Source organism: Phyllobates terribilis, unplaced genomic scaffold, assembly GCF_046119375.1.
Source record: "Phyllobates terribilis strain yellow unplaced genomic scaffold, ASM4611937v1 Scaffold_1__5_contigs__length_1240528914, whole genome shotgun sequence".
Taxonomy (NCBI): domain Eukaryota; kingdom Metazoa; phylum Chordata; class Amphibia; order Anura; family Dendrobatidae; genus Phyllobates; species Phyllobates terribilis.
Window position 1 is genome coordinate 255,750,382 of NW_027362761.1, and position 14,114 is coordinate 255,764,495.

The 14,114-nt window shown below is 41.2% G+C and overlaps 2 protein-coding genes across 2 annotated transcripts in view; one reads left to right on the top strand and one right to left on the bottom strand.

Moving 5' to 3' along the window:
- TEP1 (telomerase associated protein 1) overlaps window positions 1–1,904 on the top strand; it is a 56,743-nt gene extending 54,839 nt beyond the window's left edge. Inside the window, exons 52-54 of the mRNA XM_073671201.1 lie at window positions 444–529; window positions 1,415–1,519; window positions 1,598–1,904. Coding sequence (XP_073527302.1) covers window positions 444–529; window positions 1,415–1,519; window positions 1,598–1,741 — 335 coding nt within the window. The 3' untranslated portion in view covers window positions 1,742–1,904. The remainder of the gene's footprint in view (window positions 1–443; window positions 530–1,414; window positions 1,520–1,597) is intronic.
- Window positions 1,905–4,504: 2,600 nt separating this feature from the next.
- PARP2 (poly(ADP-ribose) polymerase 2) overlaps window positions 4,505–14,114 on the bottom strand; it is a 104,344-nt gene continuing 94,734 nt past the window's right edge. The window contains exons 16-19 of the mRNA XM_073671202.1: window positions 7,343–7,442; window positions 7,074–7,172; window positions 6,480–6,604; window positions 4,505–5,169 (exon numbers count right to left, since the gene is read on the bottom strand). Coding sequence (XP_073527303.1) covers window positions 5,010–5,169; window positions 6,480–6,604; window positions 7,074–7,172; window positions 7,343–7,442 — 484 coding nt within the window. The 3' untranslated portion in view covers window positions 4,505–5,009. The remainder of the gene's footprint in view (window positions 5,170–6,479; window positions 6,605–7,073; window positions 7,173–7,342; window positions 7,443–14,114) is intronic.

A 14,114-nucleotide genomic window follows, 5' to 3' on the forward strand; every position in this document is an offset into this window, starting at 1 on the left:
CTCACTGCTAGGATTCTGCTGTTTCCACACTCCTAGCTCTCCTTCCTCTTCTCTAATGGTATCAATTGGGAGAAGCAGAAGAGAAAGCGGTCCCTTGCAAATGTTAGACATGCCATGGACAACCCCCATAAGTGTGCATCTTGTGTATTACCGACATGTATTTTTTTAAATAAACCATTACATTTACTTGATATATTGGATTGTATAGTGCAACAGGATTATTCAGGTCTGTTTTAGTAAGTAGCTGCACTCCGCAAGAAAAAAACAATGCTGGAGCATCTTTTTCTTACATTTCTTTATTTCCTTTATCCCTCCTGAAATGGATCAGTAAGTTCACTGCTTAGCATTACCATTTTTTCTTGGCAATATGAGGTGTCCCTGATATTAGTTGATTGTGGAAATAAAAATAATAAAATATCAGATTTGTTGTTTTATTGTTGTAGGTGTATGCGATTCTGCTGGGACCTTGTGGCTTAAAAGCCCAGAAACTTCAAGTCTGAATACAGCTGACATATGGGAGCAAAAACAGGTAAAGTTCACTATAAATCTAATCATAACTTTATTATTGGCAGCGTAAATACCATAATGACAAAAAATATTGTCTGTGTATATTACATAGCACCCTACTCAGCAACAAACATTGGAGGGGTGCCTACAAGGGAAGGTGGAGGAGTCCCAGGTACCAGGCTGCTTTGTACCCACCACAATTTTAGATGGCTTGTCTTTCATCAGATATGCACATTTTGGAAGAACAGTTATAATTTGATAGGGCGATAGACAGGTCTGGTCACATGTCCCTTCACTAGCAGCCATTTCATGGACAGAAGTGGTGGTCAATTAGTGAAGAAAGCTGCATTTAGGAGAGAAAGTGGTCAACCCCTTCAAAGTGACCCTCAAACCTGGATTGAAAAGAGACTATACATTTGTCATATATATCGTACCCTCCGTTTACCTCCTCCCATGACTTGTTGCATTCAAGATGGCCACTGCAACTGCGTAGGGAACACTGGTATGTCTACACACCTCCACAAAAATGGGAAGGGAGGAGTGGTTCAGATTGAACACTTTGCTCCCTATGCCAAGATAACTGGAACGCCAGTCTTAGCAGGGGACGCAAATGGAGGGCACCAGATTGACCATACAATTGTGGTGTATAGTCTCTGTTCAGTGCCAGGGTGGAGGGCGGCTTTAACATGACTGATTGTTATAGTAGATGTGGTTAAACTGGACAACAGAATGATTATAGTCTGTGACACGCAAGCAAACCATATTCATGTAGATTACTCGGTAATGTTCTGCTTCTACTATGAAGATTAGATGTTTCCCTACACTGACTTAGATAAGAAATCTATTATTTCAGCAGAATTTTGTGTGACGTCCAATTATTTCCAACTGGCTGTGCTTCTGTTTTCAGATCCATGCATCTTCGGTTTCTTGCCTCAGTGTGATGGATAATCTTGTTATCACGGCGTCCACTGATCACACCGTGAAGGTTTGGAAACACAGCCCCTTCTCACAGGTGGGTGGACATTAGTGCGGGTAAAATCCTTGCATTGTTATATTTTACATTACTCCAATGTATACTCTGTCTTTCTAGGTTGGAGTTTTCCACTGTGATGGAGCCGTTACTTGCCTGTCGCCATATCCTCTAACCGGAAGCGATGCCTCCTCCATGGCATGTCAGATAGCCTGCGGAGATCAGTATGGGAAACTGTACATGCTGACCTGCCTTACAGCTTGAGACCATGAAACAACGCTTATGGGCTTCATCAGGGGCCTCACACGTGTGGATCTAGATTTTTACATTAGATGAGACAACTTAGTTTAATCAGACATACATTAACCCTATGTCCGTACATATCATTCGAAGGAAATCTGTTGAAATAAAGCAATGAAACCTCAAATATGTGTTGGTTAACTGTGTCTAGCACAGCAGAACTCGTGAGCGAGACATGGTTGGATTGTGGGCAGGATGTGGGTAATATCAGGAATTTGTGTCTGCTAGCTTCTAGAGGTTTGTGTTTTCTGGCCTAAGGCTGTAAAAAAGCTAAGGAATCAGCACAAGGACATGCAAAGAGCAATGAAGAAAAAGAATGAAAATGTATATCTGTATGCAGTCAACACATTATACATACAGTAGAAATGGAATTAATTTCCAGTACTCAGACATATGCTTGTTTGATGTGCAACAAGCACACAGAATCCTAAGAACGGCAGGCACTGAGATCAAACATCCCACATCCCAGCCCACTCCTCATATGAACACTAGAGGCGTCCCGTCATTACAGTCTACCTCCGATTAACTGCTGCCAGAACATCATGTACTTCATTCATTTAAGGAAATTTGTCACCAGGTTTTTGCTACCCCATCTGAGAGCAGCATAATGTAGGGGGAGAGACTTTGTTTACAGCGATGTGTTACTTACTGGGCTGCTTGATGCAGTTGTGATAAAATCATTGTTTTCTACTGCACATCTATCAGTTCTCTGTATAACCCGACCACTGATTGGCAGATTTCTGCCTATGCACAGTGTACCCAGAAAGCTGCCAATCTGGTAGAATTGGGGTTATACAGAGCTCATGAATGTGGTGGCAGGATTACTAGTCCTCTAGTGTTACTGGGCTGTGTTTTATCAGCAGAAGATTAGGTGACACATTGCTGGAATCAGGGTCTCTGTCTCTATTATGCTGCTCTCAAATTAGGTGGCAAAAACCTGCTGAAAGATTCATTTTAAGGGGATCCAGCAGCACGGAAGTGTTGGGCCAATATTTACAGATCCTTTGTGGAAGTGAACAATAGTCATCTGAATGGAGAACCTATAACGAATCCACTAAAAGTGGAGTCTAACCCGATTATATACACTAAACCAAAAAGAAGGGGAAGACAAAGACCTCTGATCTGCAGTATATAATAACAACGATTGAACCCAGAAGAAATAAAATATCATAACATTATTAGAATTTTAACTAGGGGTTCAAGTAAGTCTCAAAAAGAGAAAAAGCCAAAGGCCTCTTTGTCAAAAGAAAAAACCGCGGGGTCGGTTTAAATATCAAAATAATTTTATTAGAGCAAAATATTAATACATATAGAAAAATCCACATATGGTGAGAAAAGACATGTTGCTAAAATATTGACAACAGTAATGAGTAATGGAGGCTCATAGAAACACAGAGGATTCCAGACCCTCAATCAAAATAGACAGAAGTTCGCCCCCACACACTGATAGGCATGCATAGCAGCCTCCAGGACAGCAAAACTTTAAATATAGATAAAGATCGAAGTAAGCTTGGCAATGAACACCAGACGGATGTGACACGACAGTGTAATATATTAAATACATGCTGTACCTGGGGACATATCCGCGTTGTGGGGAGAGGGCTGGAGAACCACACAAGCGCCTCGACGCGCGTTTCTCCTTCCGGCTTCGTCAGGAGGCTCCTGACGAAGCCGGAAGGAGAAACGCGCGTCGAGGCGCTTGTGTGGTTCTCCAGCCCTCTCCCCACAACGCGGATATGTCCCCAGGTACAGCATGTATTTAATATATTACACTGTCGTGTCACATCCGTCTGGTGTTCATTGCCAAGCTTACTTCGATCTTTATCTATATTTAAAGTTTTGCTGTCCTGGAGGCTGCTATGCATGCCTATCAGTGTGTGGGGGCGAACTTCTGTCTATTTTGATTGAGGGTCTGGAATCCTCTGTGTTTCTATGAGCCTCCATTACTCATTACTGTTGTCAATATTTTAGCAACATGTCTTTTCTCACCATATGTGGATTTTTCTATATGTATTAATATTTTGCTCTAATAAAATTATTTTGATATTTAAACCGACCCCGCGGTTTTTTCTTTTGACAAAGAGGCCTTTGGCTTTTTCTCTTTTTGAGACTTACTTGAACCCCTAGTTAAAATTCTAATAATGTTATGATATTTTATTTCTTCTGGGTTCAATCGTTGTTATTATATACTGCAGATCAGAGGTCTTTGTCTTCCCCTTCTTTTTGGTTTAAGTCATCTGAATGTAGTTTTACTTCCAGTGCTATAAAAACTATGTAAAATAATGTGTACCCACGTGGCTTAATACAGTCCTGTGTTACTCTCGCACGGCTGATGTTATTTTATATACAACAATATCTCCTAAACTTCAGTACACTATGGAAAAAGCACTAAAGAGAGTAAAAACCAGATGAATGTTAACTACAACTGCATCCGGGAGCTGAACACGCAGCGATCAGACAGTCGCCGCTGCAGACCGATAAGGTGTTCACAACTGCCCATAGAACCTCCGATCGGAGGTCTGTAGGAGGGAGACAAACATGGAAGCCTTTTTTATCTCCTAATTTATTATAGAAAAGGATCAAAAGAAATAGACAATATCATGTTAAGCTTTAATGGTTTTTATTTTATCATAAAGTAACACATTTAAGAGGACATCCTACTTTTATTACTAATGGAGAAGATCTAAAATCAACATTTCCAAAACAAAATCATTAAGAGTCAATATGATTAATCTAGAAGAACAATTAATAGCGTTTTTTGGTTATACCTTTAACAGTAGCAGAGGCTGTCCACTACTTGGATACTAATGACCTATAGATAATAGCAGTGCGGCACTCCCCAAATCATCTGTTTACAGGGGGGTGTAAAAGTGTGAGGAGTCAGACTCAGCTCTATACACTGGTGAGTGGCGGGTTTTTGGGGTACGCAGCTCCGCTTCTATTCACGTCATTAAGAGCCACTACACAGTGAACATAGAATTGTGCTAGTCTAATTCCAAATACGCTTTACATCTGTCTGTACACAGTGGATTGCTGTCATTTATATCTAAGTAGTGGACAATCCCTTTAAGAAACAGGATTACAAAATAGTGCGGATTAATAAAAACTGGTGCAGTAGGCTACAATGAAAACACACACTATATTCTACTTTGGCTATTTAAGCACGTGCCATCTCTTCCAGCAGGATTCATGTATATGCGCCTGATCGGGCCAGAAATGTCAGACGTTGCAGTTACCACAGTGATTCATAGTTAAACTGAACTTGCAGCAAATATTTCATCCGGACCTGACTGCTGTCATACACAATGTACTCATTGTAATTTAGGGTGTAGCCATCGTTATTCATAAGGCCTGTGTCTATGAGAGGACCAAAGGGAACCACAGCGCCGTCACTGTAAAAAGGCGGAGAAATAGAAAAGAGCAGAAAAAAAGTCAACAGCTGAAATTAACTAAAGCTATGCAGTACTTCTTCATGTATAAGGTGGTCTGTTTAGCAGAAACATATGCATGACATGACACTATAGATCAGGGGTCCTCAAACTTTTTAAACAGGGGGCCAGTTCACTGTCCCTCAGACTATTGGAGGGCCGGAATATAGTTTTTTTTAAAAACTATGAACAAATTCCTATGCACACTGCACATATCTTATTTTGTAGTAAAAAAAACAATACAGGAACAAATACAATATTTAAAATGAAGAACAAGTAAAGTTAAATCAAAAGGTATTTCAATAGGTAGGTAAATGTCCCCAATAGGCAGCATAGGTCCCCAATAGGCAGGTAAATGTCCCCAATAGGCAGGCTGTTTCCCCCTTATAATGCCATATGCAGGCTGTTCCACCCTAATAATGCCCCATGCTGGATGCCACCCCCCATATAATGCCCCATGCAGCATGTCACCCCCCCATCTCATGCCCCATGCAGGATGTCCCTCCCCCCCCCCCATATAATGCCCCATGCAGGATGTCACCGCCCATATAATGGCCCATGCAGGATGTCACCCCCCTGTCTTTATAATGCCCCATGCAGCATGTCACGCCCCCATATAATGCCCCATGCAGCATGTCACGCCCCCATATAATGCCCCATGCAGCATGTCACGCCCCCATATAATGCCCCATGCAGCATGTCACGCCCCCATATAATGCCCCATGCAGCATGTCACGCCCCCATATAATGCCACATGCAGCATGTCACCCCCCCATATCATGCCCCATGCAGGATGTCACCCCCTCATATTATACCCCTTGCAGGAGGTCACCCCCCCATATAATGACCTATGCCTCCATACATTAAAAAAAAAATAAAAAAAATCCAATACTCACTTCTCACTTGCTGCCGCTGCTCTACTCTGGTCTGGACTCCAGCGTCGCGGCGGCGGCGTTGTCCCGCTCTGCGCTGCCTGTGACGGCACTCGGGAGGGTGCGGTGTAAAGACGTCACCGCACCCTCTGACCTGAGACGTCACAGGGAGCGCAGAGCAGGAAGACAGAGGATCTGCAGAGGCACATGGAGAGGTAAGTATCCGCCTGCCGGGGCCCTGAGCAGGCGGGGGAGAAGGGCGAGCGCTGACATCGCTCTCCTCTCCTCAGTCCATAGCCCGGTGGGCCGGATAAAAGTCCTCCGCGGGCCGCATGTGGCCCGCGGGCCGTAGTTTGAGGACCCCTGCTATAGATGAATCTCTTATATACGTAAGTAACTTACTGAAGAATGCTCTTTTTGGGGTCAGGAACGCTACGACCTAGGCCTTTGGTGCTGTTTTTGCCTTTCAGCTTTTTCTGAGCATCATAATCCGCAGCAAGAAGTTCATTACATTTACCAAGTGCAACCTGATAGAGACAGAAATATGGTCGAAATGATAGAACAATGACCACACAGAGGTGTCGATGACCAACTTATAGAGATTTGTTTAATGTAATACTTACAAGTGAAATTAGCATCTCAGACAGACAAGTCAAAAATGCCAACAGCAAGGTTCTTTGATAAAAAGTGCTCAAAATCATTGGTAAAAGTACTAGCAGCTACAGAATACAACATGTCATGTGCTGGAAGCAGCGTGTGTGTGTGAATGGTTACTTCTCTATATAAGGTGTATGGGAATGTGTCAGAGCGACACGGATAACCTGCAATTATTGGACTGAGGTCAAATTTCCTGTTTATGCCAATTCTCGATTACTCATGACGATGTAGAGCTTAAAGAGTTTGGAGCGATAATTAATTCCAAATGCAGATGACACTATACAATTATACACTACCGTACAGTTTTCGCACTCAAGTAGTCCACAGAGCCGGCATTACCTCTGACAGCAGAATAATTCCCACATTCTTATCTCGGGTTGTAAAGCAATAATTTGCACTCTTTGAGGAGACATCAGCAAAATATATTCCTTTTCCAAACTGGGGAGAAAAAATGTACTGGATTTAGCCATGTAAATATGTCTTGAGTTCTAGCCTACATCTTCAGAAAGGTGACAGCCACATTCAAAGTGATCCAACCTGGCGAAGAAGCCGCTACGGCGACCACGACACCAGAGAAGCACACTAATGCCCTGCAGAACGCTACTCACCATGTATCCAGTTACTGGAGCTTCTTTAGGAGCCACACGCAGGCCTTGGCTAAGTATGCCGACCCAGTTAGACATACGAGATCCATGCCACAACAGCATTCTGCAGAAAAAAGCAGCAGGTTATATTAACATTTCTTCAGCGTCAAAGGGAAATTCCAATTACTGGCTTAAGGCACCAACCATTTTTTTAATTTATTCTAGCAAGAGTCGGATCCTGGAGATCTATTGCCTAGAGCCAGAGGAATAAAGAAGCTTTATTAAATAATTTATGATAAGGAAGAGGCTTCCTGTTTGCTCTAATCCTGCCCAGGTGACAGGATTGTGCCAAACATCACTGAAGCCACACCTTAAGAGTCATCTTCTGTTCTCCTTTGTCATGTTCATATGTTGATTGTAGGCAATGAATGACTAACACCATCATACACACTTTCCAAAATGTAAATCTCATTTTAAATCAGATTTACCAGATTTTAAAATAGAATTTGAATACATGAAGTATATATTCTAGACCTGATGAGGCTGTTGTACTGATCTTGAAAATGTACAATGGCTGTATAATCATAACAGTAAAATGAGCTAAATAGAAAGTTAAAGGGGTTGTCCACTTTAGCTTTATTTTAACAAATGTGTTGGGGATATGACTTTGTAGCACTTACCAATATAGCAAGATAAAAGATTCTTTAACTTTGTAAAGTTCTGCTTGCATGTTAGTGAAACTTTCTTCCCAGACTTTAGAGGTTCTGTTCTTAAAATGAGCATGTGATCAATCCTGTACATCAGCCTTCTCCAACCGAGAACACTGCACATGGGATGGAGAATGTGGATGGACCGGTCTGATTATGTCCTCCATTAACTTGCAGAAGAGCTGTGCAGTTTGTGAGGAGGCCTACCCTTGGTAATACTTATATACTAGAAAGTTATACAGAATCATGTCCCCAACACATCTGTTAAAATAAAGTGACCAATCCCTTTAAACCCTTTACCCCCGAGGGTGGTTTGCACGTTAATGACCAGGCCAATTTTTACAATTCTAACCACTGTCACTTTATGAGGTAATAACTCTGAAACGCTTCAACTGATCCCCCCGATTCTGAGATTTTTTTCAGGACAGATTGTACTTCATGATTGTGGAAAAATTTGTTTGATATCACTTGCGTTTATTAGTGAAAAAAATCGGAAATTTGGCAAAAATTTAGAAAATTTTGCAATTTTCAAACTTTGAATTTTCATGCCCTTAAATCAGAGAGATATGTCACACAAAATAATTAATGCATAACATTTCCCACATGTTTACTTTACATCAGCACAATTTTGGAACCAAAATATTTTTTTGTTAGGAAGTTATAGGGGTTAAAAGTTGACCAGCGATTTCTCATTTTTCCAACAAAATTTACAAAAACATTTTTTTTAGGGACCACATCACATTTGAAGTGACTTTCAGGGGACTTTATGACAGAAAATACCCAAACATGACACCATTATAAAAACTGCACCCCTCAAGGTGCTCAAAACCACATTCAAGAAGTTTATTAACCCTTCAGGTGCTTTACAGGAATTTTTGGAATGTGGAAGAAAAAAATGAACATTTAACTTTTTTCACAAAAATGTTACTTTAGACCCCATTTTTTTTTATTTTTGCAGGGGTTACAGGAAAAAATGGAAACCAAAATTTGTTGTGCAATTTCTCCTGAGCACGCAAATACCCCATTTGTGGGGGAAAACCACTGTTTGGGCGCACAGAAGGGCTCAGAAGGGAAAAAGCACCATTTGACTTTTTGAATGAAAAATTCGCTTGAATAATTAATGGACGCCATGTTGCGTTTAGGCACATCAGGTGCTCTCCAAACAGTGGAAACCCCCCACAAGTGACACCATTTTGGAAACTAGACCCCTCAGGGAACTTATCTAGATGTGTGGTGAGCACCCTGAACCCCCAGGTGCTTCACAGAAGTTTATAACCTGTAGCCGTGAAAATAAAAAAAAAATTAACTTTTTCCACAAAAATGATGTTTTAGCCCCAATTTTTTTATTTTCACAACGGTAAGAGGAGAAAATGGACCCCAAAAACTTTTGTGCAATTTCTCCTGAGTACGCCGATATCCCATATGTGGGGAAAATACAATGTTTGGGCATGAAAGGGTTCAGAAGGGAAGGAGAACTGTGTGACTTTTTGAACGCAAAATTGGCTGGAATTGAGAGCGGATGCCATGTCGCGTTTGAGAAGCCCCTGATGTGTCTAAATAGTGGAAACCCCCCACAACTGACCCCATTTTGGAAACTAGACTCCTTAATTATTTTATCAAGGGGTATAGTGAACATTTTGATCCCAGAGGTACGACACAGAATTTGATAACATTAGGTCATCATATTGAATAAGTTGTCATTAGTCTTGAGTTTGCATCAGGTACTCAGGTATGCACCATGTATCGCGGGTGCTCAAGTGACATGCTAGAGTCCCCGCCCCGCATGTTTCACGGTTGTTAGGCACCCAAAAAAAACATGGAGGGATCGCTTGTGCATGGCAGGCAATCCCCGCAAGGTTTTTTGGCCGCAAACCATATGGGGAGGAGACTCGAGCATGTCACTCGAACACCAGCGATACTCGGTACATACCCGAGCACCCGATGCAAACTCAAGTAGCGAGCACTTGCGCTCAACACTAGTCGCCATATCGTTGTCATTTTTTTGTCTTTACTATAAAAAAAATCTCAACTCTAACCTTAACACAACCCTATACCTAACCCTAGCACAACCCTAACCCTAGAGTTTATTTTTTTACGCCGTTTCTCGTGTGGTATAAGTGATTAGACGACTTTATTATTCGGGTTGGTGCGATTACAGCGATACCAGATTAATATTGGGTTTTTATGATTGACAGCTGTCACACACTAAAAGACGCTTTTTTTTTTGTAAAGACTAGTTTTTGCATCGCCATATTTTGAGAGCTATAATTTTTCCATATTTCGGCTGACAGTCATGTGATGGCTTGTTTTTTGTGGGACGAGTTGACGTTTTTATTGGTACCAGACATTTTTTGATCGCTTTCTGTTACGATTTTTGGGAGGCAGAATAAACAAAAACCAACAATTCAGGAATTTATTTTATTTTTTTTTTTTAAAGCCGTTCCGCGTGTGGTAAAATTGATAAGGAAGTTTTATTCTTCGGGTCAGTATGTTAACAGCGGCAACCCATTTATATATTTTTTTTATGTTTTGGCGCTTTTGCACAATAAAAACTATTTTATAGAAAAAATAATTTTTTTTGTATCGCTTTATTCTGAGAGCTATAACTTATTTTTGGCTGATGGAGCAGTATTGCGGCTTGTCTTTTGTGGGACAAGATTACGTTTTCAGGGGTACCATTTTATTTACATTTGTCGTTTTGATCGCGTTTTTTTCCATTTTTTGTTTGGTGGTATGATAAAACAGTTTTTTGCTTTGTTTTTAATTTTTTTTTTCTTTTACCGTGTTCACTAAAGGGGTTAACTAGTGGCACAGTTTTATAGGTCAGGTCGTTTCGGATGTGGCAATACCAAATGTGTACTTTAATTATGTTTTTTTTTTTTCAGAATAATATTTATTTATGGGTACATTATATTTTTTGGGGATTATTTTTTTCATTTTTTTTTTATATTTTTTTTTTCATTTTTTCTGACACTTTGTCCCACTATGGGACTTTCATTTTTTTGAACCCAGATCACTTGCATAGCATAGAAATTCTGCAGCAGCATCTCTATGCAATGCAGGCTGCAGCCCTGCGCACACAAGTTAGGTATACTGCGCACTGAGCACGATTTACCTAACTTCCTGCTGTCTGGTGACCCGGATGTCATCATGACAACTACCGGGACCCTGCAGAGACAGTGCAGGACGCCGGAAATAAGGTAAGTAACGGTGCTTACCTCCCTTTGCTCCCGGAATGCTGCGATCGATTTCGATTGCAGCATTTCGGGGGTTAATGTGCTGGGAGCGGTGCGGGACCACTCCTAGCACATAGCACCGGGTGTCAGCTGTGAGCGTCAGCTGACACCCAGCGCCGATCGCCCTGCACCGCTTGTGTGTGGGCGCGATCACTTTCTGCGTAATAGTACGCGCCTGGTCCAATAGGCCCAGGACACAAGGACGTACTATTACTACAAATGTCAGAAAGGGGTTAATGAGTCCAGGTGTATTCAGTCTCTGCCACCCCCAGTTTAATAGCTGCAGCTTGTACTGAGCAGTGAGAGAGTTCAGCGGCAGAAGAGAGGACAACATTGAGGAGCTGTCATTGAAACTACAGGAGTGAAGATAAAAAACATTAAAGGATTATACAGCTATTCTGACAAGGATTTTTAAAGTAAGTATATCAGCCTGATTAGGTCCAAGGTATTTACTTCTGTATGCAGTATGAAATGTAAAAGCTGAAGGCAGATTCCCTTTAGGCTATGTGCCCACGATGCAGAAATGCTCAGGATTTTTTCCTGAGCGTTTCTGCATCTCCCTGGCAGAAAAAAACGCATGCGGATTGTACATGCGTTTTTCCTGCCAGGGACATGCGGAAATGAAGCGTTCTTCACATGCATTTCTGCATGCGGATTGACAAGCGCTTTCCAAGCGATTAGCATCACTTGGAAAGTGCTTGTGACAACTAGGTCACTATATAAATCCATGCAAACAGCATGGATTTATATAGTGTGACCCGAAAGAGTGGTTAAAAATAAAAAAATAAATATATACTTACCCTTCGATGGCCCGCGCTGTCTTGCTTCGCTCGGTCCCGGCTGCCGGCAGCGATGGATTGAAAGACCTGCCGATGTCAGCGTCGCGTGACCCATCACATGACTCTGACGTCAGCGCAGGTCCTTCAATCCACTGCAAAGTGCCGGGAAGCAAGTAGGAGCGCAGCGCAGGCCGTCGGAAGGTAAATATACATTTTTTATTTTATTCTTTTTTTAACAGATTTTTTTAATGGTACCTGGGTGTGGATGAGACTCTCCTCTCCTCCACACCCGGGTACCATCCGCACATTAGAACGCGCCAATTAAGCAAGTACAGATGCAGTCTTGCGGAATTGGAGCGTTCTAATGCAAGTCAATGGCGGCGAAAACGCAGCATTTCTGCAAAATAATTGGTAGTGCTGCTTTTTTTCCCGCAATGATAATCCACAGCGGAAATTTCCGCAGCATGTGCACAGCACATGCGGATTATCATTGGGGAACATGGCAGACCTTCTACTATGCGTTTTTAATGCGTTTCCGCAGCTGCAAAAATGCTGCAGAAACGCATTAAAAACGCATCGTGGGCACACAGCCTTATGTGGAAAACAAGTATTAAACAGATCGTTTTCACAGGTTTTGGACCACTATATTACCAGCATGATGTTAGGTAACAGGGGTTTAACTTTCCAAGCATGTTCATGTCAAGACCAAGTGTTTCAATATAAATCAGCAAGGGAGCTTATAAATTACTGTAGAGGAGTCCGAGACCCTCCAGCAGCATCGAGCACAATTACATTGCAAAGATAAAGCCTAGTACAGTACAACTCGTCACACTATGGAGGTGGGTAACTAAAATCCAGCTGCATGAAGTCCAAAAGCTAGTGACAGGTTCCCTTCAAGTGAAAAAGTGAAATTGGATATACAAAAAAAAAGAAAATCAACAGTTAGAGTCTCTGTGTAATGAACGGATCCATAAAGCTATTGAAAAGAAGCTATCATCGTTTTTTTGTATTACATGTATTTAAAAAAATGTGATTTTTATTTCGTTTCACAAACTTTATTAATAAAAACAAAAATGGTAATCTTATAAATTTTACACTAACCACTAAAGGGCTTTTTAGACTCATACTTCCTGTTCTTTCAGGAAGAGTTTTCAGCAAGGCACCTTCTCAAAAGGATTACAATGCCCTTTGGGCATTAGATACTTCAATGCAAAATATAGGGTAAGGGTCTTTTCCTTGTGGCTATGTACAAGTATTGTTTCCTGAAACAGTAAGTAAGAGTCTAAAAAATCTCCAACAGCCAGTGTAACTGTTTTTTATGCTTTTTTAAGGTTTGATTTTTGGTATTTATACATACGAATAAAACAACTGTGAAACATTCCAAGTGTTCTTTGATTTGTCACAAGCCTAACGATAAGTCATTGCAAAACTGTATATGCCATCAAAAATGTAGTTGATTATGGTATAACCTCTGGTAAGAGTGATAACAAGGCAATAATGCTAAGACATAGATGTCAACACTTATGTGTATGGATCATAAAAACCTGAGCACCAAATAAAGGAAACAGTCACTCATTCACCCATCAACAATCATAGTCACCAAACTCTCCTCCCCCTCTCCCACAACCTCCAGAGCTGAGTACATATAAAGCGAGCACCTATAGCACAGATAAACAGTTCACAACGCTAATTTCAACCAGTGCACTTATATAACAGTGTCCATCGCCTCCAACCCTCTAACCCACACTATCAAATTTATAGGCACAAGTCTTGTTGATATGTCAGATTTTGTACATTGGAGGACAGGACACTTGGGAACTCAAATTGCTTGTGTAAAAATAAGAGCACTTCTAACTAAAAAGGGGTATACCCTGGGACATAACCAAACCAAATGCAATAATCGCTACCCTCAACCGAAAACATAAATCACATAAGGATGCGCCAATATTTTTTAGCCTTTCAGGGGTGTAATAAAGACAATTAAGAAATGTAAGTTGGTTTAAACAGGGTCTTACGACCGAGGAGTAGAGGTAACCCCCCACCTCCTTCCAATCCTCCTTGGTAAAATCCAGTA